At 42.8% G+C, this 19,370-nt stretch overlaps 1 protein-coding gene across 2 annotated transcripts in view; it reads right to left on the bottom strand.

Annotated features, from left to right (window-relative positions):
* Positions 1–19,370, bottom strand: part of ST6GALNAC5 (ST6 N-acetylgalactosaminide alpha-2,6-sialyltransferase 5) — a 146,986-nt gene that overhangs the window by 74,493 nt on the left and 53,123 nt on the right. For both annotated transcript variants that reach the window (XR_013987343.1, XM_081009001.1), the window contains exons 2-3: positions 5,454–5,654; positions 3,889–4,176 (exon numbers count right to left, since the gene is read on the bottom strand). Coding sequence is in view for 1 of the 2 variants with exons in the window: in XM_081009001.1 (XP_080865127.1) it covers positions 3,889–4,176; positions 5,454–5,654 (489 nt within the window). In the remaining variant the exon portion in view is untranslated. The remainder of the gene's footprint in view (positions 1–3,888; positions 4,177–5,453; positions 5,655–19,370) is intronic.

The following is a 19,370-nucleotide window of genomic DNA, read 5'->3' as shown; positions in this document are numbered from 1 at the left end:
TTGTTTATACACTTTTCATAGAGCATTCACATGTTGTCATTGTTAGTCCATTGCTACCCCGATGTTACTAGACCTACTTATGGGTAAAAGACAATTCTTGCAACTGGATAACTAAATAGCTCTATGCCCTATGTAAGAAAGTCTGTCCAGTAGGTAGGCACAGTGTTTGAAGTCTTTCTGGGATTTTGTGCTTTTACACTGAATGCTTCCTCTTTGCATCTTCAGCCAGCTTTATTGCTTTCTGTTGATGCGTGCTGGAGGACTCCTGAAATAAATAGCCTCAGATTTGCTTATTGAATAGTCTCTCTAACAGAATAAACTTCATTATGTATACTCTGAAGGAAGCCCCATTGAGCTTCCTAGTAAGAGTGCTTAAGACTGCAACGTAAATTGCTGAATGTCCTGTAGCGGCTTCTACTCTTCTGTTCTCTTTTCTTTTTTAAAATGCTTTATTAAAGGCACCATTAAAAAATAAATAATGATTTAAATGACAAGAAATCAGTAATTAAAGAGTTCTTCTACCACAGGAAAAAGAAACCGACGTGGGGACCAACTGAGACGGACTTCATTCAAGTGATAAGCCAGGGGCTATTTGTCACTCAGTCCCCAAAAACCTGGTGCAATAAAACCTTTTATTAGCATGAAAACTGAGCTTTACTGACAACAAGAACTTACTTGTGAGTAGTAGGCATTAGAAAGCAGTCTTCTGGGTTGCCGTTGGGAATGGCATTGCTGGATAATAAAGCACTCTATTAAGCAGTGTGTGGAACCTTTGGGCAGGATTCACCCAATGAGTCCCATCTGTGCAAATCTTGCATGAGGGCTCCTCCTTGACGGATGGGACACCCACATAGTATGATGTTGAATTCCAGCCCTATGTCTCAGTTCTACTCCTAGCTAGTTATAGAAAAGCAATGCCTCAGCAGTGGTGAAGGGCTCCAGTCCTGAAGCACCCTTACCTAAATTTTGTCGATTTGTAAAGCATTTACTTCAAGGGAACTGTGCACAGGGGCCATAGCCTTATAATAGAAAGGTGCAGTAATTAATTTTTTTATCTCAAATTAATCCATACTTCATCTCCTGTATCACTTAATCATGCTTTTAAAGTAACTCCTATCAGTAGATGTATGATTTTAAAAACAACCAAAGGACAACAATTACTACAATGCTTACTACCAAAATCACAGTCAAATCTTGTCGATTTACTCTGAACAGCCACCTGAAATGTGTAGAAAGAGCACTTGTATGGAATGGAATGTCTTCAGACTATAGGTGGAGATTACCTGTCTGAACTGCCCGTATGTGTTAAAGCAATGACAACACCCAGCTCCCTGCAGGTAGAAATAGAGAAGGCAGGCTCAAAGCCTTCATGGTGACATAGTAGCTTTTCGTAGGCTAAGAATTTACTGTGAAGTCCTAGGAGGCATGTGCTTCTGTGCACATATTTTATCCAGTTTTTCCACACATAATATACATTTAAATCCCATTATACCACAATAATTTGAGACCTCTTCCCCCACTTCTTGCTGCATTAAGAAAACCATACTTTTGTCACCTTTGCTTCAGAACGCAATTAGAGACTATCAGTCTTGAAAGTATCCTCGGTAGCAAATATTACTACTGACAAGAGTGTCATTCTGAACTTATCTACAACACCAAATTTTACTTCTGCAAATAGGTTTGTATAGTACACACAAAGCATGCACAGCATTGCATCATCAGTATCATTTATCCAAGGCCCAATGGAGAGGTTGAAATTTGTATGCACCATTTTTATTTTAAAAAGCCTACTATCTTTCCTTTGCCCTTGAGAATATTGATTCTGTGGGGTCTGCAAAGCCTTCAAAACCGATGTTAGAGACTTTGATCTGCTAAGAAGCAGAAGTTGCCCATTACAGGCAGACCTACAAACTGGCAGATGAAGCTTACTTTAAAGCAGGGGTCTGCAACCTTTAAGACAAAAAGAGCCACTTGGACCCGTTTCCGAAGGAAAAAAAACCTGGGAGCCGCAAAACTATTGTGACATTTAAAACAAATATATCTCCGGAGCCGCGATCTGACAGCGGGCGGGAAGGTGACGTCAGGACGGTGCGTGACTAACGCACGCACCGCCCCCATGCGACGTCACAGCCAGTACAGCGCCCGCCACAGTGGGGAGTGTCGGGGCGCACAATGCACCTCCTCCCCTCGCTAGTATCCGCCCTGGAGCTGCGGCAAAGGTGTAAAAGAGCCACATGCGGCTCCGGAGCCGCGGGTTGCAGACCCCTGCTTTAAAGGAAGGAATTCCTTCTGAAGGTAGTGCCTTTTTCACAAAAACACTTCTGCAAAAGGGAGTGATTAAAGCCTGTTTATCTGTTTGATTCTGATAATTTAGGCCATGCCAATTTTTTTTTGTCTGGAAAAGCTCCCAGTGTAACAGAACTCCCTGTTAAGACACTTCCCAATTGTGAAACCAGTGGGTGGTATCTGACTAAGCCATACAGGGAACAGACCCATTGAATTTACCCACTCATGGTGGCAACAGTGGAAGACGGCACAGTGTTTGGGCCCAAATTAGGCTCTGTGCTGGTTGGCACTGGCTGTGGAATCAGCCTTACCCTGCCCCACTTGGGGGCTTTCTGCTGGCAGAGACACCAATAGGCCTTCTGCTCACCCACACATGGGAAGCTAGTTGAGCTAGCAGAAACAAGAGGGGAAACATCTTCACGCAATCCAACGCCTCCTGTGGGATTTGGATTGCAGCCTTAGTTAGGATACCACCCACTGTATACAGCCACCAAATGAAACATTCCTCTCTCTCTCTTTCTGTTATTATCCTTTACTGAGTTTTACATTGATTAATTCTATACATCTTCCATTCGTTCTTCAAAATATGTTAAGCATATATTTTTTTTAAAAAAAAGTTTCTCTCTTAACGAGCAATAGACAGTATGTGGCGTTTGCTCTGAGATATCCCATCAGGCAATATTAATAAAATAAAATAAAACCGGCTCAGCTGGAACAGCACAAGCCTCTTCATCTCAAGAGCCATAGGTTCGAGCCCCACGTTGGGCAAAAGATCCCTGCATTGCAGAAGGTGGGACTCGATGACCCTTATGGTCCCTTCTATAGGATTCTATGTGAATTCATTATTATTGTTAACAACATGTATTTGCTGCTTTTTGGTTTTTTCCCACAGAAAGCGATCCAAAGCGATCTACAGAATAATTTGGATTGATTGCCCCTGGAATAAAGGGTAGCCTTTTGAATGGCAACGTGATCCCTTAAAACATCCCACAGGGCTGTATGTCCGTGGAGCACTCCACTCTCAGTGCCTCTGAGAAGAGCGTGGCTCCTTAACTCCCAGATGCGGGTAGTGCTGTGGGTTAAACCACAGAGCCTAGGACTTACCGATCAGAAGGTCGAAGGTCAGCAGTTCGAATCCCCCCCCCCCACAGGGTGAGCTTCCCTTGCTCGGTCCCTGCTCCTGCCAACCTAGCAGTTCGAAAGAACGTCAAAGTGCAAGTAGATAAATAGGTACCGCTCTGGCAGGAAGGTAAACAGCATTTCCGTGCGCTGCTCTGGTTTGCCAGAAGCGGCTTAGTCATGCTGGGCACATGACCCGGAAGCTGTATGCTGGCTCCCTCGGCCAATAAAGCGAGATGAGAGCCGCAACCCCAGAGTGGGCCACGACTGGACCTAATGGTCAGGGGTCCCTTTCCCTTACCTTAACTCCCATGCTATTTCCCCATAGTTCATGGAACAGAAATGTCTATTACACACACCTTTTCCCCGGAGAACTTTCATCAGTCGGCCCAAGCCAAGGGCCCCAGAGGAGCTCCCTCTTCGGCGCCCTTGTCCGCCCTTCGCCTCCTCCCCCTCCCCCCGCACCTCTCCGCCTGCGCTCACCTTGTGGTCCAGGACCCCGATGTAGCCTTCCAAGGGGCGGTCGGGGAGGCGCCTCTGCCCGCTGCCGCCCAGTTGCTGAGGGCTCTCCGGCTTCTGGCTCGCCGTCACCGCCACCTGCTGCTGCTGCTGCTGCTGCGGTTGACTTTGCTCTTTCGGGCTTCCGTCGCCGCTACTGCCTCCTCCGCCGCCACTACCAGCGCCTCCGCCTCCGCCACCGATGCTACCATACATGAGCAACAAGCTAGTGCACATGGTGGTGAGCGCTAAAGACACAGCCAGCCCATGGCGCTGAAAAGGGGGACAAGGAGACACGCTGAGAGAACCCGCCGTGCGCAGGGGAGAGCGCGCTCCCCACCAGGCAGGCGGCGAGCGGAGCGCTGCGGAGCCCGAGGCCGGACGTGGTGGAGATGGCGGAGCGGGAAACGGCGGCGGCGGCGGCGGCCAGGAGGCGTTGCGCGCGGGCGGCTCAGGCGGCAGCACCGTCGCCGGGGTCCCTCGCGGCTCAGTCGCCGCCCCTCCAGGTCTCCCGCTTCCCCGCCGCTCTCCTTCCCGCCTCACCAGCCCCGCCCCGCGCGCGCCTCGCCGCTTCCCGCCTCGCCTTTGCAACCCGCCACTGTTGGAGGAGTTCTGATTGTTGTCAATAAAAGCTCGGCGTCTCTCTCTCTCTCTTTCTCTCCACACCCGCGCCAGCCTAACTCATGTGAGGCAGCCCCTTTTTTTTTGCAAGTTTCCCGTCCTTTTTTTATGGCGGGGATGCGGGTGGATGTGAGGAGAATGCAGCTCCGCGTCTTGGTAGCCTTTGCAAGTTTAAACTTCTTCTGGAAGGGGTTGGGTCTCCCCTCCATGGAGAGATCCTTGTAGGTTGGTGCGGGCGGGCGGGGGGGGGCCACCCAGCGCTACCATTTTAATCTCTGGGGTGGCGGAAGAAGCCGGGGTGGGGAGGGGTGGAACCGTCTATTTCCAGCCCCTGCAAGTTCCAAAGCAGAGAAGCCTCTTGCAAAGTGCAGCTTCCTCCTGAATTTGACCCCCCCCTCCACACACACTCTGCTTTCTGCCTTCCTAAGCCCCTGTCTCTTATCCTCCTCTCACTTTTCCGGCTTACCCTTTCGCTGCCATTCCCACTGCTCCCACGTTTTGCAGTTTTTTAGGTGGGAGAGAGAGCAATGCCTGCCCGTGATTATTGCCCTAAGCGCCCGCGATCCCTCCTTGCAAGGCAAGTCGGTTCAGCCGAACACCAACAGCCATCATAATGGCATGTGAACCTATTCGCTATTTAAAAATAAGGCAGGCGGGAAGTTCCTTTGCTTCTCTTCCTTGACAAGGTTTCAGCCCAAGACCCCCTTGCAAAATTGCCCATGGAGCAAAAATGCCCATAAATAAATAGGGCAAGCTGCACAGAGGCTGAAATCACCCGACCCAAAGGAAGCCTGGGGTCTTTCTTGTCTGTCTCTCCCGACAACTCCCAGCCAGGTCTGGTGGTTTCGCTTCACAGTTCCTAAGGACCGGAGGCGGGGGGGGGGGGGCGTAATCTGGGACCATTTTTAGTTCCTGCGAAACTGACTTACCATCAGCGTCTTCATTTTCGTGCCCCTCTCCTTTAGATACCGCGATCTCAGGCTCGAGCGACTGAAGCCACTTTTTCCTCGAGGGTTTCCATTGCGAAGGAGCCAGTTAATGCGGTTTCCGCCGGGGATTGGGAGCGGGGATAAAAAATCCAAAGCCACAGTCGGGATCAGCCCAACCTTGAGCTGTTGTGGGAAGCGCGGCTGTTGCAGAGATTAGAGAGAGAATTAAAACTGGACCCTTTTAGAGTCTCCCAGTGATCTACACAACTGCCGCCTGGCGGGGCCTTCTGGGTCCTAAACCGCGCTGGCTCACAGCTCCTTCTCGGGCTCAGCATAGGTAGAATTTTAACAGTTTACTTTTAGCTTTTATTAACCCTAGGTGAAAATCAGGTGCCTACTTCCTTCGATTTGTGGAGAGGGGAAAAGATCGCTCCAGGAGACGGGAAAAGGAATCCTAAGTTTGCACTCACAAACTCTACAATGGCATATTCGATCAGTGAATGATCCTTTCCTGACTAACATAAATTATATATGTATTAAAAAAATACAAGGCGTATTTGCAGGCTGATAATACCAGCAATTATCTTCTTCAAAATTCCTGTTTTAAGCACTATTCTCTACCTAATCATTTCCTTTTTAAAGACCTAAGTGCTGTAGTTTTCTGGCCATTAATTCTGTCTCTCTATCTCTCACTAGGCTTTTGTATGTTTTCCAAGCAACTCTTTTGTGAATAGTTCCATTATGTTTTCATAGTGCTTGATTATTTAACTACAGTTTAAATGTTTTCTAGGTCTTATGTCTGTGAGCCAGTTATCCATAGCACATATCCTACCTTCCTTCCAGTCATTCATAAAGCATATTTGGTTGCTTTTCATATCACATAACCTAGCATAATCTTTAAAATGTTTGCTTTGTACTAATTTTAGATTATAGCTTTCTCTATTAATAAAACGGTTTTGTTTATTTTATGTGTCCCATTTTCTTTCCCTGGGGCTTCTTCTTCTTCTTTATTAATGATTCAAATTTCATTGGTATAAAACTTTAGTAAAGTAAACTGAATTTCATACTTTCCTTGCTCACATTCCTTGCACCCTTCAAGTTGTTTTCTTAGGAAGGAATTAAAATGACACTATGATACTTTAGATAATATGCACGTCTTAATTATGTTCACATTCTCTCCAAATTGCACATAACCATCACAATGTATTACATATCTTCCCATCTAACCTATATCTATTCAGTATTTAGGAGAAAACTATCAGCAAGCTAACCTATCCATAGTTGCAAATGGTATCTTTTCAAGGCTGAAATTGTCTCTGAAATCCATTTTTCATCTTTACTAATTCACTCATGGACTAGCGGTGGAACAAATACAATCACTAGTCTGTTGCAAAAGTAGCACTTAAGGATTTTTTTTTAAAAGAAGAAAGTAAAACTGATTATCAGAAGTGTACAATACTAAACGATCAGGTAGTAAACACGTTTTATCTTATTTCAAAGAAGATTGTCGGCACTGGGTTGTTGTTTTTGCCGTTTACTCAATTTGTGGTTTAGAACTGAACAGAACCAATAGAGAGGAGAAGCAATATGAAAAGAACCTCATCAGGTCTTGGTAATTCTTTGTCATGTGGTCTCACTTGAAACTCAGATTATCAGAACAAAGGACCATCTTGATGGATTATTTAAAGCAAAATTAATGGTGGTTTCCAAGTCTTCCTGTAACAGGCTACAAAAGACAGCTCATGCATTTTAAAAGTACTCCCCAGCCCCCTGCTATGAGCAAGCAGGTTACTGGCAACTGAGAAACTTTTCCTATATCCCATGCCAAATGAAAGCATCATATTTATGATTAAGGCTCATGGTTGTACGTTGGACATCTGTTACACAGTATGTCTAACCAAGCCATCAAGCTTATGAGTTGGGGTGATAGCTAGAGCTAGTTGCTGAGTCTATTGATTAAGTGGCCCATCTAAATTTTGTAATTTAATGTTGAGCTTGCCTTGAATCATGTCCAGTTGTCTGATACGCATATATTTAATTAGATTGCCATGATGATCATAGACATAACCCTTGGCAGCCATGACAGGTACTGTTACAAACAGATAGTGTAATGTAAATTCTACAGTGGTTTTTTATGTGTAGACATAGTGTATCAAGGGAATTAGAAAAGAGCCAAGTTAACCTAATTTCAATTTAAAGTCTCCAAAAATTAAGCTTTTTAGCTCTGTAGCTATTTATTTTACAGTATTGGTGTGCACATATATGTATTACATGGAAAAATGAACAGACACATTCCACAAAAATAATTAAATTTGCAGCAAGTAGCAGAATAGACTGAGTTCATAAACACTTAATTGAGTTTGGAACAAGTCAATAAAGCATTTTTATAAGAGTTCAACTAACTTGCTAGATTCAGTGCAAAGTGATTCATAGCAGTTGTAATTTCTTGTTTTAAATGCAAAGGAGACATAAATAATTACTCCTTGCTTTATACCCATTATCCCTTATGCAAATAGTTTCTGATCGGCAATCTTGCTTGACATCCTCGGCCATTTTACCCATTACTGTATTAAGAACTCTATGTCACAGATCCACATTGGCTGCTTTCAGGTGTCATGAAAAGCCAAGGTTCAGGGATGGGGAGCCTAAGGACCTCAAGATGCTGCTAGATGCCAAATCCCATCAGCCCAAGCCATTACCTGCGTTGGCTTGCTAGAAGTGATAGATGTTGGGGTCCAACAACATATGGAGGACTACAGGTGCCATAGTCTATCATGTTGGTAATGAGTCTAGTGCCTCCTGGGCCTTGCACTCTCTGGGTCCCCATCATCCAGGCGGAGGAGGAGGAGGAGGCGTTAATAAGCTTTTGCTTCTGTTTGAGATTATCTGAAGCTTGCTGTGTCACCTGAACTCAGCAAAGGGTGGTTAATCTTAACTATGGTTTGTTGGAACAAACCAATTTCATACCATCATTTATGAATCTGACTTGCATCAACAAATCAAAGCTATGATTAATCACTGTTTAGGTTTTGGATGCAATGCTAAACTCTAATCAATCAACATCAGAAGCAAAAGCTTCTGCCGCCTTCTTGCAACTGTGCCAAGGAGGAGATAAAAGGTGGAGTGTGCAAGCCTGTGGAGGGACTGGGCTCGCTCCCAACACTGGTATCCATCCCATTCATGGAGATCAGAGAAGTGCAATTGGGATTCCAGGCTGGTCTGTCATTTAGGCACTTGGTGGGTCCAGATCTTATCAGCTCCAGTGGTAACATTAAGGTGACAGTCATAGCGGGAGAAAGTCTCAATGCCCAGAACTGTCTGGATGACTTTTTGGCACTAACAGAAGGCACACTAGTGGTGATGGATGGGGTGACCGATTCTGAGACACTAATCCATCACTCTTCAGAACTCCTGAATCTCAGGCCCAACTGGGTTTTTTAAACTGAGTAATGGCCCTGATACCACAAGAAGAAACAGGCACTGTCCTCCCAAACTTCAGAGCTGCTTTCGAAGTGAAGGTGATCTTGGGATCTTCCTGCCCTTTTTTTTTAACCTCAGAACTGCTGCAAGTTCCAGAGTGACTGCTCCAGCCTGCCTTTCTTCCTCAGTGCCTCTGAGAGGCAGTAGTGCAATGGCACACTTGATCAATCATGTCATTTTCGAGAGAATCTTCAAATTTACCCCAGTTACCGATTAATATATAGTGATAATTTTCAGACATGGAGGCATGTGGTATTACACACATGTCTGCATGCACAATTGGTTAAAATGCTTCTGTTTCAGCATGGCATAGCAGACATAGCTGAAAATGATCACTACATGTATGTCCACAAATGGTGTAAATTTGGGGCTGTTATATGAGTTCCTGTGTGATGCGTTTTATACTATGCACATAGTATATATAGCTGTGCATGCACTAAATGCCACCATATCTGAAAATGGTCACCATATATCAGCCCACACACCATGTATCAGTCCACAAATTTGGTGGGTTTTTTATTTTTGAAAAATTGCAGAATTGTTTTGTAAAATTCAACCATGCCATTGCAATATTTCCAAAGCAAAGCAGTTTCAGTGGTGCTATGTGTTAATAGAATCATCACAGAATTGTAGAGTTGGAAGGGACCCCAAGAGTCATGTAGTCCAACCCCTTGCACCTCAGGAATCACAGCTAAATCATCTCTGACAGATGGTCATCCAAATTCTGCTTAAAGACCTCCAATGAGGGAGAGTCCACCACTTTCTGAAGCAGTCCATTCCACTGTTGAACAGCTGTTACCATCACAAATTCCATCCTAATGTGGGAATATTCTTTCTTGTAATTTAAGCACATTTGAAGGTGACCCAGAAACTGCAATTAATCCAGCATGCGGCAGCTAGACTGGTGACTGGGAGTGGCCGCTGGGACCACATAACACTGGTTCTGAGAGATCTGCATTGGCTCCCAGTACGTTTCCGAGCACAATTCAAAGTGCTGGTGCTGACCTTTAAAGCCCTAAACGGCCTCGGTCCTGTATACCTGAAGGAGCTTCTCCACCCACATCATTCAGCCCGGACACTGAGATCCAGCGCCGAGGGCCTTTTGGCGGTTCCCTCATTGCGAGAAGTAAGTTTACAGGGAACCAGACAGAGGGTCTTCTCGGTAGTCGCGCCCACCCTGTGGAACACCCTCGCTTCAGATGTGAAGGAAATAAGTAGCTATCCTTTCTTTAAAAGACATCTGAAGGCAGCCCTGTTCAGGGAAGTTTTTAATATTTAATGCTGTATTGTTTTTAATACTTGATTGGGAGCCGCCCAGAGTGGCTGGGGAAACTCAGCCAGATGGGCGGGGTATAAATAATAAATTATTATTATTATATTATTTGTTCAGGTCCTGCCCTATGGAGCAGCAAAGAACAAGCTTACTCCATCTTCCATGGGACATGCCTTCAGGTATTTGAAAATATCACATCACCCCTTGGTCTTCTCTTCTCCAGGCTAAGCATAACCATCTCCCTCAACCATTCCTTACAAATCTTAGTTTCCAAAACCTTTGATAATCTTGGTCACCCTCCTCTGCACACATTCCAGCTTGCCAACATCCTTCTTAAACTGTGGTGCCCAGAACCCCCAGGTGGGATTCTGACCAAGGCAGAATAGAGTGCTACCTTGATCTGGACACTATCAGTGCAAGATATGAATTATATATTTAAAAAACTGTCCTTGTTTGTGGTTGCTCAAATGGACATATTTGTTTGCAATACTCCTGTTGAGTAACCAGGGCTTCCACTTTTGAGCATGCAAATGTTCTCCCCATAATAATCCCAGAGTCAGCCTGTCAGCATCTGTCCTCTGCATTCAGAATGCCTTCAAGCTATTGCCATGCAGAGTCTACAGCTGTTCAACTTCATTCTCCTCCTTTCATGACATCTTTCTCTTAGAGGTTAACTGTTTTGCATCTCTCTGTGAGGCACTTTTTAATTTTCAGGTTGTTGTTTTTTAAACGGTGCTAATACTCTGGGGCAACATATATTACTCTGGCTCACCTGTATTTATAATATAATTTCCTATGCTAGATAGGATCGCACCCCGCCCCATCCCCTCTCTGTGGGACTTGAATGTACATTAAAACAGGGGAGATCAGAGGATAAATGGATGTGGAATCACCAAGCTATAGATGATTTTGTTATGACATTAAAAAAACCCTAACAAACTACGGAGGGAGAAAAATCCTTCACAGTTGCAGAATTTTGCATCGTTGTATTATTTTGTTCTCTTTTTCATTGTTTTTAGTGAGTGGGGGGATAAACTAGTATTTTGGGGAAGCAAAGCAGAAAGACAAAGGGTGGGATCACATAGAACTGAGTTAAAACAAGCTATGATGTTATTGCTTACAAGGAATTTATCAGAACACAGACAGGAAACACTCTACTTTTGACAGTGGAGGAGCCCAGTCTGCCTATGAGAGATCAGGGAGAAAGAGTGTCTTAAGACAGCAAATGGAGGGAGCTGCTCATACTGGCCAATGCTATCAACCTGGGGGTGCAGTTGGCTATGGGATGCAATCTATGAATCCAAATCCCAGTAAGTCTCTTGGGCCTCTCACAACAAGTTTAGAAAGAGTTGGAAGGGATAACAAGTGTCATCTAGTCCAAACCCCCTGCAAATGCAGGAATCTTTTGCCTAATGTGGGGCTCAAGCCTACAACTCTGAGATTAACAGTCTCATGTTCTACCGACTGAGCTATACATTGTATAATTTATTTATAGATTAACTTTTTTCTTTTTTTCTTTTTCCAGAGATAAAGGGTTAGTGAAATCAGCTTTGCATTGCAAACGCAACCAGTGGAAAATATTCAGCGACTAGCATGGTAACGAGCTCATTCTATAGATTTTTTAAAAACTGCACACTGATTCATGAAATGCTTTTCAAAATTGGGAATGTGCATCAAGAACTGGTCAAAAGGGGGTGGTGGAAACAATATGCTGGATCAATCAATACTATCTCCCTTTTATGAAATTGGGCTGTCTTTGAACTTCTGACAGAAGCAAACAGCTAAAGAATGAAATATTGCCGAGAAGGAAGAAGTGCAAATGAAAATGCACGGGGGAAAGCATGATAAGATTTGCTGACTTGGCCATTTTAGTGCATTTTTTTCCTGGGGTTCTCCTTATTCTAGGCAGTATACATAAAGGTATTAGCTATATGAGAACAAATATTTTCATGCAGTATAGAAGAAACCCACCAGTGAATAAACAATATGCATGTTGCTTGTCTCTTTCAAAAACATAGTCCTGGTTTAACAAAGTTGTATCTTCTGCATTTTAAACATCTGGGATAAGGGCATTCCTTTTTAAACATTTTGAATATAAATAAATGATGTCACTGAAGTGCAGAAGGCAAGCCTATTCTTTTCCTATTACTATTTCAAAGATATAGACATTTGCATTTGTGTATGTGTATGAGTTTAAGTAAATTTGCTGAAGACAAAGGAATAAATTCTCTACCTAGAAAATTAACTAATTTAATGGAATGCTACAGAATTAATAAAAGCAAAGTGAAATGTTGCAATTTTTGCAAATTATTGGACAGCTGTTTCAGAAATATATGGGGATGTTCAAAAGAAGGGATTATAAACAGTGCTTTGTCTGTAGCAGATTGTGATTTGCAGCTTGCATTTGTCTTTGTCCCCCCTCCCCATTTTGTCTAAGAAATATTCTAGAACAATGTTGCACTTGAAATAAAATTAGCATTAAGAGGGTAGGCTCATCTAACTAATATGCATAGAAGAAGGCATTAATAAACCATGAGAAAGGACTAAAAGATAAAAATATATTATGGTGCAGTTTTCGGTGCCTTATGTATTAGTTGATAGCCCAGAGGGAGTACTCCTGCTGTTACTTACACAAACACAAACATCACTTACGATGACAGGCTGAACCACAAGACTGACAACAAGTGGATCTGTTTCTGTGAAATCCAAGCAGGGGCACGTCAGAGACCCATCAAATATCTTCGAAATCAGCTTAGCAATTGTTTTTGTTTTGTCATTGAGTTTTGTGTGTGTTTGAGGCTTGGAGGGACTTGGTGTTATTTTGTTGTCTTGACACATGCACGAGTACTTATTTTGCAAGCAAGAGGAATCTATGTGACAGAAAGCAGTGCAACTCTTGGATAACTCTGCTCTTGAATTTTGGCCAAAAGTATATTGCTGCTCTTCTCACAAACAAGAGATTGTATGCATGAGGTAAAGGGGCAAAGGCAGCTAAGGAATCAATAGTTACTCTCCTTATATTGTAGGGTCGGTGTGATTTAGCTTTATGGGATAGAGCGGGCCTGAAGGTCTTCTATGTACTGTAGCTGTCAGTGGTGGCCAGTAAGATGCTTCATTAAGCAAAACAGCCAGAAGTTTGCCTTGTAAGCATCAGGAAGTAGCTGTAGAAGAGTAAACACACAGTTGCTGACTGGATAGCGTGGAGGTAAGCCGCTGAGGTCCGCAGTGTCCAGGGAGTAACCCCACACTTGTTCTTGTCTAATATGTATAGATAGGAACTCTCCTTCTCATTCATTTGTCACACTAGATACTGAGGATTTTGGCTAGTGGAGCAACCAAATGACAGCCACTGATGCCAGGAGCCTCCAGAGGAGCCCACACCCATAATCTGAAAGCAAAATTAACATATATTCCTCATACTAGAGATGCGAGGCATAGGATTAAGTAAAACAAATCCAGTTATTTTGTATCCCAGGCAAATAGCAGTGTGATGCATAAAACACAGATAGTGAAAATGTGAAACTTGTAGATTTCCCAGGGTTGGCATAAATGTGGACATAGCACAATGTACATCAGCCTTGCAGGACTGTTTGAAGCCATATCAGCACAGCAGAGGGGGACAATGAGTCACTTTGGGATACAACTGTATCATATTGCATTGATTCCATCAGTAACAATCAGGTACACCCTGGTTATGGTACATCAGTGGAGCCAGGCTTTATGCTTAATAACAAGACCTGGGGAATACTTGATAGAAATGAATCTTCAGCTCACCTGCAACAGGTTCCCCAATCATTTAAAAGTCTACATGTGCAAAGAAATGTGCATGTGCATTAGATCTCTCCAAGGTGTAAAACACAATAACCAAGAGATCCATGGGTACATATCAGTTTGCATGGGAAGTCAAGGTGCAGGCAAATAGAGAACTAAAATCTCCTGCCGTGGCTTCAGATTCCTAATTTTTTGTTTCTTCACATACACGTTCTCAAAACTGTGACCACAAGATGTCAAAGAGAAAAACAACTACCAGACTTTTAGAAAACATCTGAAGGCTTTTAATGTTTAATAGACTATTGCATTTTAATATTTTGTTGGAAGCCGCCCAGAGGGGCTGGGGAAACCCAGCCAGATGGGTGGGTATAAATAATTTATATTATTTTTATTATTATTATTATTATTATTATTATACCAACAAGATCAACACCAATGCCTGTAGGTGTTGAATACTTATAGAGGGAAATCAGTGGGTCCCACCCACTTGTCGAAGTTGGTACACAGCAGGGGTCAGCAACCTTTTTCAGCTATGGGCTGGTCCACCACCGTCTCTAAGACCACGTGGTGAGCTGGACTATATTTTGAAAAGAAAAATGAATGAATTCCTATGCCCCACAAATAACCCAGAGATGCATTTTAAATAAAAGCACACATTCTACTCATGTAAAAACACGCTGATTCCTGGACCATCCACGGGGCGTATTAAGAAGGTGATTGGGCCGCGTCCGGCCCACGGATCTTAGGTTGCCTACCCCTGGTCCACAGCATGGAGAGAGATAAAGACATGACCACCAGGCCACAAAGGTTCCCCTTCCTAGGCATAGATAGTGACTGTGCCACAGGGAATCTGCCCAGCTTGTGTCTGAAAGCTTCCTGGTCTTTTATGGCTTCATTGAAGAGTGCCTTGTGACAGATATTCCTCAGCATTATCCAAAGACGGCAATATTTCCTTGGCTACTTTGATAAAGGAGATAATACTGTACTGGGCGAAAACAAAATAGCCAGACTCAAAGGAAAAATAAAGTGCCATCCAGCTGTGTTGGAGAGTGTCAGCACAAAGGAGCTAAACTAAAAGGTATGCGGAGGTAACATTTAATTAATTAATTATTGCAGGGCTTTCAAATGACAAAAACGGTGTGTGCTGTTCTTTTTTGGTGTTTGTAATATGCACTGTTACTGAACAAAGGCTATTTTTTAACACTAGAAAATAGGACACTAAAATAGGAAGAGAGAATGTGAATCACGAAGGGGATGTTGTATGTGATAGGAAGAGTTGTAGCGGTGTGTGATGGATAAAGAAGATCTTAGACATCATCACAGAAGGCCAGAAGGCCAAAAATACTATTTAAAACAGGATTAAGCATGAACGGTGCAATTTCTGTCACACACGGAAGGAAGAAGATCTCATGGTGGTGTCAGGTTCTGAAATGTGAAATCAGGTGGAAGGGATTTAGTGTTGTATAGGGTAGAAATCAGAGAGGTGCTGGGATGAGGGAGACTGTGTTTCAAATAGGAATAGCCCAGCCTAGAGTCCTTTAAAAGAAAGATGGATTTAAACTATAAATCCTAACCCAATTCATCTGGGAACAATCTCCATTGAATTCAATAGAACTTAATTCTAAGTGGACATGGTTCAGACTGCAATGTTGTGTGCTGTATTTGCAGCTTGGTTATCAAAAGATGAAAAGGTGCCACACTGGAAAATGCCAGCAGATATTCTCTTCAAGGGCAGGGCTGTGTTCATGTAATCAGCTGCTATCATTCTGCTAAATGCTATGAAGAATTCTATCACCTGCTTCCCCAGATTTCCGATGATATGAATAACTGCAGTAATTGTTTTGTTTTTTGTTTGTCCCATTCCCTCAGCTGAATCATTGTTTTGTTCACCATGCTTATTTTTATGTTGTTTTATTTTAAGGTGTTTTTATCTTTTCTGTGTGCCACCTTGAGAGATGGCATGGAAATATTTTTAGTACAGGTAGGACTCTGTGACAAAACATTGCAGCATGGAGTACTTCTGCTTGGAAAACATTCCTCTGTGTTTACCAGAGTCATATGACTTCTTGCAGTGGGAATATGGTAGCTAAACATCATCCACACTTGAGAAACTATGCCCAAGAAGGTAGGTCAAGCATTTATATTCAAATCAAGCCCTAGAAATATACTTGCCTCAGATACTGGACAAAGTTCACTCAGCATATCTAGTGCTTATTCTGCCCATTTTAAACAGAAGATTCAGGTACTATGTCCTGTAATTGGGCTGTTTTTTGTACACTATAAGTAGCTAACAATCACAGTTTGTGTACTAAAAACTGAGTGCACTGTATACGTCACCTGAGCCAAATGCAAAGAACCTGCAGCTTTTTCTGACCTTAAGAAATTCATATCTGAGTCTAAACTTAGCTTATTGAAGACTGCTCCTCATTTTAATCAAAATATACCAACAGATGAAAACAGCAGAGCAAAAAATGAAGGAGAAAATAACAGCTGCTGCCAAAAACAGTAACAAAAAGCACAGTTAACATGTTGTTCATATCAAAACGTCTGGTGGATGGGGATGCTTAAAACCCTGATGCATTTCATATCATAGGGCTTCTTGTACATTTAGCTAGCTATCAATCCTCTTCATGAGTTGGAGGAACTGGAACATGGAGTGGTTGAATTACAGAGGAGGCCGATGGGACCAAGCCTTATCATTTGTGATGTCATCCATTGTGATTTCCTTCCTCGTGATGAGAAAGTAGGATATGATCAATAAATTAAATATGAAACTTTCAGTGGGGCGCAAAGGGCACAATCTGGCAAAAATGGTGGGAGTTGCGAGTTGTGGGGGAAATTCACTTCTAACATTTTCACGTCACTTTGTGATTTAATAAGCAAACAAAAAACACCCACATGAAAATTAATCAACATTTTACTGTGAAAGTGCACATTTTGAAGGATGGCTGTGACTTGTTCCAGAAAGTGAAAATTAGGTAACTTTGCAAACTTAATCAAACCTCTTTCCCATTTCTACAGAGTTCAAAAATCTTTCACCTTTTGTTTCCACAAAGGATACTTCCCTTGGAAGTAAGTATTCACATTCATCATTGCTTTCGTAGCACTGGACTATGCAAATCGGGTACTGACCAACAGATGTTGCCGAAGCTGCATTGCTGTGCTGATGACAACAATATTCAAAGCAGACCAAAGCATATAGGAATATGGGTCCTTCAGGCCCCCTTTTCCTTTGAAATGTAGGTTTTAATCAATTGGAAAAGTTATTGGCCAATTGAGCCAAAGCATAAGTATTAAAATAATTCATCCTGAACAACATGGGGTTTTATTTTATGTTTAGTGCAGAAGGTTCGCCTGCACGAATTTGCTACGCTTATTTAATGTCGTCTTTAAGATGAAAGATGATGCCAGCCCAGTGGTAATAGCATCTTTTGACGCTGAGAAAGCATTTCGCAGAATTGAATGGCAGTTACTCTTTTACTATGATGGAATTTTTTTTAAAAAAAAATCCCATAAATGTATTGCACCAGTGACAGTTTTCTGAGCAAGGATGCATAATAATGACACAATATTGTTTCTGTTTTTATTTTCAGAGGGAGTCGGGCCAAGGATGCCCAGCCACAATGGTCTCTTTCCTATTGCAAATAAACCATTCCCAACAAGATAATTAAGTGGAGCTGCCACAGCAGCACAATGCACTAAAAGACAAAACCACTGATTTTCATAGTGCTCTTTCCCTGGGAGATGCAGCCATTTATCCAGGAGATAATGGCACATTTAAGGAAAACTTTCAAGGCATAAAGTGCAGAGAGGTACCAAATCAAAGATCTTAGAGATGAAGGAAAATAGCTGTGGGCTGGTTGTAAGTCTTTCTCTATCTGCCACCCCATGTAGTACAGTTAATTATTCTTATCATCCACAATGCCCCGGACCTGGTCTTGTCAGGAGCAGCCAGATAAAACAGCAGGCATAGCTCCTACCTTACAAGAAAGGAACGGTGACATTTTTTTCACATATTTATTGAGAGAATTTCTAGCCTGCTCTTCGTTAAAAATAATCCCGGAGCACAGCACAACACACACACACACACACAAAATATATCACATAAAATAAAACCATTATAAAAAACCAAAAAACTGTGTACTGTAATGTTAAAATGCATCATCACGTACTACAAACAAAAGGAGTGAGGTCAGGGTGGAAAAAGCTCTGTTCTTTACTTTTTCATCCTGGTGTTTTAGTCAAGGGAGAGCCCAACAGTATTAGGCAGACTTGGCCCTCCAGATGTTTTGGGACTGCAATTCCCATCATCCCTGACCACTGGTCCTGTTAGCTAGGGACGATGGGAGTTGTAGTCCCAAAACATCTGGAGGGCCAAGTTTGGCCATGCCTGGGTTAGGCCTATCCCAGATTCTGCTGCTGCTAAGTGCAAATAAAACTAGGGTTAGTGCAGGTGAAGGATGAAGGATGAAGAGAAATCAGGTATGATGTGGCTTATGCACCTGTAAAACTAAACTAGCCTTCCTTCACTTTGTGCCCTCGGGCATACCTATTGGTTCCTTCAGACTCACCCCGATAATGCATCAACTAAGGGGCATGGCCAACCCCAGCAGGGACCTCCTCCTGGCACCAACATTATCATCTGTTTGACACCAGGTTAAGGGATTCCTCTAGTCTTAAGTATGCGATGGGACTGGATGATTTTTAAATACTGGCATCATGCTAATCGATTATTCCTGGTGGTTTCTCATTAGTAATGGTGGGTTTTGATTTTTAGTGTATTATGGATATTGATGTTGTGTTTATTTTTTTTTCACTTTTAGATAATTGAATTGCTGTAAGAAGCTTGGAGTCCTTTTTTTTTAAAAGATAAAGGTGTCTAATAAATTTAGTAAACCTAAACCAATGAGGTGGATCCAGACTTAGAACAGACCTAACAAATCAATGGGACTACTCTAAGTTTGACTAACACTCAATTCAACACAGTGTGTATATGATTTAACAAAAATAGCATTGTGAAATAACATTGGAGACAAAACCACCAGCACTCCATAGTCCAAGGGCCAAGGGGATGAGAAACACTCAGTAAATACTATCTTCTGGAACACTCCCTGATGACAAGACTAGAAGCTCTGCAGAAAAGTCCCCCTGAGGCCCATCTCCTACAGACAGTCCAGAAGGGTACCATGGTTGCGATGGTATCAAAAGCTGAGAGTCCGAGGAGGAGAAGGAGATTCACAACTTCTCTGTTCCTTTTGTGACTTCTACAAGCCACAATGGCTTAAAGTAAACTCCAGGAGAAACTACACCGGCTTGGCTGTGCTTTTGCAAAAGGACAGAGTCACCTAATTAATAGTTATTGCATCAACTTCAGTCAGCAGTTGCAGTAACAA

Source organism: Podarcis pityusensis, assembly GCF_964106645.2.
Source record: "Podarcis pityusensis genome assembly, chromosome: 6".
Classification (NCBI taxonomy): domain Eukaryota; kingdom Metazoa; phylum Chordata; class Lepidosauria; order Squamata; family Lacertidae; genus Podarcis; species Podarcis pityusensis.
The sequence above is the reverse complement of the archived record's forward strand: the minus strand, read 5'-3'. Positions and strand labels throughout refer to the sequence as shown.